The sequence below is a fragment of the Pithys albifrons genome, chromosome 3 (assembly GCF_047495875.1).
Source record: "Pithys albifrons albifrons isolate INPA30051 chromosome 3, PitAlb_v1, whole genome shotgun sequence".
Taxonomy (NCBI): domain Eukaryota; kingdom Metazoa; phylum Chordata; class Aves; order Passeriformes; family Thamnophilidae; genus Pithys; species Pithys albifrons.
The window spans coordinates 61,166,304-61,174,078 of NC_092460.1; the positions used below are offsets into that span (position 1 = coordinate 61,166,304).

The following is a 7,775-nucleotide window of genomic DNA, read 5'->3' on the forward strand; positions in this document are numbered from 1 at the left end:
ACCAGTCGGCCAGACAGCTCTCTCACAGCACATTTTATTTGCAGCGGGGATTCCAGGGTAGCATGTGTGTCCCGAGCCCCGGGGTCCGCCTGCCCGGAAGGGCGCTTTGCTTTCAGCCCGGGAGGGAGGCGGCGGCCCAAGAAGCATTTGCAGGAGGCGGCTGGGCACGGGAAGCGGCCCCGGCGGGCGGGCAGCAGCCCCGGGGTGCTGGCCCTCCTGGCCCTTCATAGGGCCTGGTAGGTCCGTCGGGGCGGCGGCGTCCCGGGCGTCCCCGGCCCCGAGTCGATGCTGGTGCTGGGCGAGAGGGAGTCGCCGTCGCGGAGGGGCAGCCCTGGTTCCTCTGCCGGGGAGAGTCGGTCCACGATGCTGGAGAGGCAGTCCAGGCTGGACAGGGCGCTGCTCTGATCGGGGGCGTAGGCTGCGCCGAGGGTGGGGGACGGGGACACGGCAGCGCGTTACCGCTGGGGTCCCGCGCTGCCTTCCCCAGATGCCACGGGGAGGTTGCGGAGCGGCCTCTACCCCCCGAGGCTGCGGCTGGGGCGGGGCGTGTCGCGCCCGTCTTACCGTGGGCCATCTCGGAGCGGTAGACGGCGTCGAAGCTGCTGCCTCTCGCCGACCAGACGGGGCTGCCGCAGTCGGCCTGCAAGACAGCGAGGGGCGAGTGGTGGCCCAGCCGCACCCCGACCACGCTGCTGCCGCTGGGCAGCGCCCTCCCCGTCTCCCTCCCCACCCGCCCCACGCCGAACCCCTCTGCGGCGCCGCGCTAAGAGAGGAGAAGGGACGCCCGGACACCGGGGACTGGGGAGCCTGCAGGGTGCCCGCGGGCAGCGCTACCGGCCCGCCATACATCCCCGGACAGCCCACGTGCGTGCTCAGCGGTACATCTGGGAAGGGACCTGTTGTTTAGGCAAACCGCCCGCCCTTTTCCTGATGTCGGCATGCGTTCGGCCTATCTTACACCCAGGAGACTGGGCCCACGACACTAGGCCGAGGGGGGACCTGCCCGTGAGTCTTCTTGGTGTCCCCACAGCCCCATCGTTCCTGCCTCCCTCTTACCATCCCATCGGAGCAGCTGGAAGTGGGGCTGGTCGGTTCGGAGCAGCTCTGTCCCGGCAGGTGATAGTAGTTTTCTACCTGTTCCCTCAAGAGCTCCTGTAGGCTCTCGATGTATCTGATGGCGTTTCTTAGGATCTCTACTTTGGGGAGTCTTTGGTTGGGGTTGGCAGTGGTGCACCTCTTCAGAGTCTCAAAGGCCTGGTTCACTTTCTTCAGCCTCCTCCTCTCTCTCATGGTGGCCGCCTTCCGCCGGTCCATTGTGGTGGATTTTCTTTTGCAAGCTTTGCAAGCCCACATGAGGCAGTGACCTGCCTGATGGTGGCCAGTGGGAGCTCGGACATGCTCCTCTTCCTCGGAGCAGACGGGCTCTGGGGGTTCGTGGGCGCCGAAGGGGGTCAGGTCCCTGGGCTCAAAATCCTCCGGAAACTCGCCCTCAGGGGAAGAGAGGCAGGAGCTGTCATAGAAGAGTTCGGACGGGGAGAACTTGCAGCTGTCCATCACCTCCATCCCTGCTGTGGAGGCGTCAGTGCGGGACGACGGCCACCGGCTCTCGGCGAGGCGCTCCGCAGCGCAGTGGGGCAATTTCCTCCGTAATTAGCCACCCGAGACCAAGTGTCTTTCGGCTGATGCGGGGGGCCCTTATATATACATGGAAAGGGAGGCTGGTCCGCAGCGGCCAGTCTTTATTAGCATATCCCACCACAGCCCCTGCCGGGGGTTGTCTTGGCAAGCCCCCTCCAGTCCCCAGGAGATAATTTGCTCCGCACCGCTCCTTTGGAGAGCCGAGAGCTGAGCGTTTTTCTGTTGAACGACCTCCCCAGAACTGGTTGCGACATCTCTGAAGTTTCAGCCAATTCTGGGAATTTTCTGTTTTGGTATGGAAAGAGGGGCAGTGGACGCGCTCGAACCACTGACATTTCCAACAGAGTCCTTCCTAGAACAGAATCCTTCCTCGTCCCGATGTTCCCATCTCCCATCACACGCTGCCTCGACGGAATTAACGCTGACCCCCCCTCCCCATAGCACCTACAATGTCTACTTGCATACCTTTATTTCCCGCAGCCCGTGGATCCGGTCTAACCTGAAACCATCTACCCTTCTTTTTAGACCTAAAATGTACTCATTTATCTCAATGAGCGCTTGTCCTATAGTTAAAGTTGTGTCACCAACCACTTAAATTTACAAACTGGGGGATAAAATGCACACCTACTTCTGGCCAGGAGAGATGAGGAGGGGGAAACCCCAGATTTTAGTGCTATCGGATCGGGTCATAGGGAAAGGTACTCACAAAACAAAAGTGAGTGTGTTTGCTCTGAGACAAATCCCCTTCCCATTCTTTCTCCTACTCGTATGACTTGGTGCTACTAGAGACACAACAGTCAAGCACAGTGCCTTGGGCTTGCTAATTTTCTGCTTTCAGGCAAACTTGTACCGTTACAGATGCGTCCCAGCTGTCAGGGCAACAAACCCCTCCTGGAAGTGTAAAATTTCTAACCTCGCAATCCATAAGTAACTTTACACAAGCGGGGGACAAAAGCCTTGCAGAGCCCCAGCCGCAGCAGTAGCCGAGCGGAGCGGTGGAAGGGTCATTAGAGTGGTAATGTAGCCATTTAACAGGCATTTGCTAACGCATGGGAATCCTTTGGTTTCATCCATGTGGCTTTTGTAGCTGAGGAAAATATTATGAGAAGGCAAAGGAAACCTTCCCTACCTGGAATAAAATTATATGACCTAGGTTAACTCAAACGGAGAGCAAGTGACTCATCAGTGGTTCAAACACTTCGGAGCCGATCTGTGTGCCCAGGAAAAAGGCGCCTTCAGTTAGCCTTCCTCCAGGAAGACGTAATGCGGTGGCATGGCGAGCCAGTTGTCTCAAGGAACCGCTGATCAAGTCGGCAAGGCAGGTAGGGAAGCCCTCTGATCCGCACGGGCGAGGAAAAGAGCGGCCAGGCAGCTCGGCCGGGGTTGAGGCTGAAGGGACCCCATCTGCTCCTTGTTCCCCCTCCACCACCACACCCGAACCCCCCAAAAGGCGGATTTCCTGTCTTAGGCTAAAAATTTTCCTAAAAACCAACCATGCACTACCCTTCTTCCTTCGAGTAGATGGATTATTATTTGAAGTCTGGGGAAGGCTACATCTGCACTGCTTCAGTTTATTTGGGGCCATAAACAGGGAGAGCCCCCTTTGAAATTAATACTGTAGCAAAAGCAGGGAGTTGATAAAGGAGTAAAGTTACAGAAAGGGGAAAGCTCAGAACTTCAGGCTTCTGCTGCTCTGAGGTGCAGGTTACTGTTTTTTTGGGCCACATCTGAAGCAGCACAGTTCCCTATTGTTTAGCTAAGACAGCATCAGTACGAAAAGGTTCTGCTGGGCAGTAACTTGAACTCTTCACTGGGCTGTGGCGTGCACACACACAAACACAGACATACACATACACACAATCTGATTTATCACGTTTGGGCTGGCTAAAATAGACCTGTTTACATATTTATGCTTCGTGCACAAATAAACTTGATCTTTAAAGTGCCAGTTGCAGTTCCGATCACCTTTCTTGTTTGGTGCATGCTTGGTTTCTGTCCAAGCATGCACTGTGGATCTCCCAGTGCACAACGCCAACCCGCTCAGTCCCGCTGTCCTGGCATCCAGAGCTTCATCTCGCAGCTTTGGCTCAACTCAGCGGGGGGCTGCTACAAACCGTACCTTTCCCCAAAGGTCTTTGAGGAGCTAGAAATACGTCTTTCCTGTTTTTTCTTAAATATTTTTTTGGGGAAAAGAAAGAAAGCAGGGAAGAGCCTGTCACTCAGGAATTAAAAAATCTGTAAACAATATTCCTTAAGGAGCCCCCGGCTCCTCTGGTAAAGTGATCTCAAAACAAATTTGCAAAAATGCAGTAGACGAGTGGAACTAAAGAAAGGGGAGAGAAAACACGAACTACAAGGCTGGCTAATGAGGCTTCTGGGGAAGGAGAGGGTGGGGGGCGGGGGAGGATACTGCTGCATTTCAGGAGGCTCAAGTTCGGTAAGTGGGAAGAGCCTGAGCATCAGACACTGTCTGCTCCCGTGGACGGGTAGAGGAAAAATGGTGAATGTGTCAGGATCTCTTTAAATGGTGTTCCTCACCCCAGCCCTCCTCGCTCCCCAGCAACCGCCGTGCTGCACCTATTTCTGGAGAGACTTCATCCCACGTGGGCAACGTTTGCAGACCGCGCCAGTTTTTTCCAATCCTCACACCTTTCCATTTAAGAAAAGAAAATCCGACCGAAACCATAAATCACCGAGCTGAGGGGCTGAGAGGTGTTTGGGATCCATCCGAGGGCACCCCCAACCCCGGCCTTTCGGAGCACCTTGCACGCTGCGCCGATGGCCTCCGGCCTCGACGGAGGGCACACCCGGGCCCCGGTGCAGCGCGGCGAGAGTGTTACTCAAGGATGAAACTTAACGCTGTCTACCCTCTCCGCTCCCGCTGTCGGTGGGTGCCGGCAGCGGCTGCAGGGGCTATTCCGCGCTATCCCTGCAGCAAAACTGTTTCCCAGTCGGGCTAGTGGGCCGGGCGCCTCCAGCCGTGTGAGAAACGTTTGGTTCCCCCCAGCGCTGAGAATCGTGCGCACCTAAGTAAACACATTAGTACCTGCCAGAGGGATTTGTATAGAGGACAGCTGAAGAAGGCATTGGCCTCTGCTGGCTCCCTGAGACTCCCAGGAGAGATCAAAGGGACACGAGGGGGTTTTTAGCAGCCTTGAGACTGGAAAAAGTTGCTAGTTCCTGCTATAGCAGGGACGTCTCAAAGAGCACATGGTTCAGTTATTCCACCTCCTCCCTGCCCTGCCCCCCCACATCCATCCCCACCTCAAAACAGCAGCGATCCACGCAGGAATTTTCCCGAGGAAAGAGCTGCTGTGTCGCCGCCTGCCTGCCTTTACTTCGAACTCAGAGAATGACCTGAGTCCGACGCTGGCTGTCCGTCTCCCTCCCTGGACTGAAAACGATTTTATCGAGGAACAAAAAGATGTATTAAAAAATAAGAGAAAAAAAGGATTTGAACAGTCGGTCGCGTCACTTCCCAGCAAAGTGGTGACAAGGCGGCGGCACTGCAGGCAGACACCCCATTTTTCCGCCCTCGTCTTCCTCCCACCGCTCCCCAGCCCCGCAAGCGTCTCGTGCGGACGGCAGGGCACTGCCACGCCGGGCCGGGCACCCCGCATCCCTCCGCTCCTGAGGGAACGAGCAGGTGGTTCCCGGGGGAGCGGAGCAGGTAAACGCGAGGGGGCCTGTGTTGAGCATGGGCTTTCCAGTGTTAAAGGAACTGCATCGGAGAGGAGGGAGAGGCCCGGGCACTTGTATTCGCCTAAAAACTTCGATGACTTTGTTCGCAACCCCTCCGGAAAAAGACTTGATTAAACCACAAACCTCTTGTCTTTACCCAGTTATTACCCTTTGATTTTGTGATTCCGGGCCCTATTTGCTTTGGCTGGGGACTTAAGTAAAGATTATCGTTATTAATATCTAACACAAACATCTTAATTGCAAACATACTCACGACCTTCACTGGGAAGCCCCGCATGTCAGCCGCAGCCATGGGGGTCACGGAGAGTCTATCTGGGAGGTATTTTCTTTATTTAATGAAAAAAACCCCTCCTTTAGGCAAACTTTCTCAAAACAATCACTCAAGTTACCCTGGTGCTGGAGAAGACGCTGCAGGGGGGGTCCTGCCGGGCAGAATGGGTGGTTCGTAGAGGTGAATGCTGAACTGTGGGTCAATCTGGCATTCGGCTGCCCGGGTGTCGGCGCGACACTGTGGCTTTGAGGGGTGGCTCAGCACCACTGCCGCCCTGTGTGTAGCCCTTCCCTTGGACCCGGCGGGGATCGACAGAAATTAGGAAGAAAGTCGACGAGCTAGGTCAAGGGCCCTCGCTACAAAAGCGAACTGCACGGTCTCCCCTTTCTCGCCAGGTCGCAGAGATGGCATGCAGGGAGCTGTGCTCCTCGACGCGCCGCTTTCTAAAAAGTCCGAGGGTTCCCCGAGGTTTAATTTGAAAGCAGAAAAAGGGAGAAACTGTCGCATCATTGTGACTACCACACTGTACCACCGCAATTACTCCTAGAATGTAGTTATCTCATTATAGACTAATTACAGCTAGCACTTGACTGGTTCAAAAACCAGGCTGGCCACGGCGGCACAGAAAGGCGGGTAGGAAGGCACGGCGATGGCAGAGATGGCTCTCAAAGCAGGCTCTGCCCAGACCTTTCACTTCAGACGGGTGTACCCGTGACCGGCCTGGTCGAGAAGGGAGAGACCTTCCCGAAACGCGCCTGCGACCTTTCAAAAAACAAAAACAAAAAATAAATCCAAGGGCTAAACCTGACGAGGAGAATGCCCGCGGGTAGGGTTGAAGTATCGCCTCTTTGCTCGCTCAGGCTCTGCGACGAGCCCTGTGTGTGTGCTTAGGGCAGAATGTGCTGTTCCCTGGTGGTCACCCGTTCCCGGGGGTACAATCTATTACACACCGTAACGTTCTCACTGTGAGCTGCTCCCCTCCGCCATCCTCAGCGAAGCTGTGTTTTTTTACATTACTGAGTGAAAGGCTTCACATGTTACCCCCCACCCCACCCCCCTCCGCACACACACAGCTCCAAACCCTTTCGGCCCCTTAACTCTTTCCTCGCCGAGGTACCCCATTCCTTTCTTCCTCAGTCTCAAGGAAGTCAAGGGGAGTTACCCTTCCTGAGAATAAACCACAGCTCAAGCGAGTGGACTCCTGTCTCAGCCTCTCGCTGCCCCATTAGGTCAGCAGGCTCATCATTTTTGCTGCAGACATGACCTGCATACAAGTCCTCGGTGTCGAGAAGAGGTGGGACGCACTGAGCATCTCATAGCTCAAGGACCAGGGCAGTGGGTGGAGGGGCAGAGGTGTTTTTTCGCGCGTCCCCTTTTCTAAGCTCACTCTCCATTTGCAGAGCAAGGCCGAAGAAGCGTCCCTGCCTGGCAAGGTACTCGAGCGGCCCTGTTGAACATTTTAGGGGAGTAGTATCGCTTTCCAGGAGGACGTGCGTTCCGTACGCATGGCGAGGAACTGGGGCAGGGAGCGCTGCGGGAGGGCAGAGAGGCTGCGGGTCCCACCCGTGCACCCACCCGTACCCTCCCGGCTCCCCCGGGAGCCCACGGCGAGTCGGGTGATTCTTATCGCGGGTGCGACCCTAAGTAAGGAGAAACGGTCCTTAAGAGGACTAAACAAGGGAAAAATCTATCCCGAATCTTGCTTCATGTCACTCGGGTCGTACTTCAGCTACACGGATCTGACTCGTCTGGGCTTCATCTCGCTGAAGTCGGTGGCAGGTTTTACTCTGAGATCGGGTTATTATGAAATTACGAGGAGGGGAGGAAAAGACTGTAACACAAAGAGCTTTATTTTACAATCCAAGAAATCTATCTGTTCTTATATACAATATCACATTCCACCATTTAAATATATATGTTATGTTTACAAAAGGAAAGACAGAACTGAAATTATTTACAGGAACGAAACAAGGCAAGAACTCTTTAAATATGACTCACACGAAATGCATCAAACAGCTTCACTCAGACAGGAATGAACTTCCCGGTGAGTCTCAGACAAAGAGTATCACCGGTACACAGGTAAGTATATTAAATTTTAAAACCCCAAAAACAACAAAAAAGAAAAGGTGGTCTATGCAACACAATTTAAAGAAAAAAAACCAAC

General features: G+C 54.8%; 1 protein-coding gene across 1 annotated transcript; it reads right to left on the bottom strand.

Annotated features, from left to right (window-relative positions):
• Positions 1-224: 224 nt before the first annotated feature.
• On the bottom strand, positions 225-1,563 carry MYF5 (myogenic factor 5). Its single transcript, XM_071549948.1, has 3 exons — positions 1,057-1,563; positions 565-640; positions 225-418 (listed from the first exon to the last, which is right to left on the bottom strand). The coding sequence occupies exons 1-3, from the start codon at positions 1,561-1,563 to the stop codon at positions 225-227; spliced, it is 777 nt and encodes a 258-aa protein (XP_071406049.1).
• Positions 1,564-7,775: the final 6,212 nt, after the last annotated feature.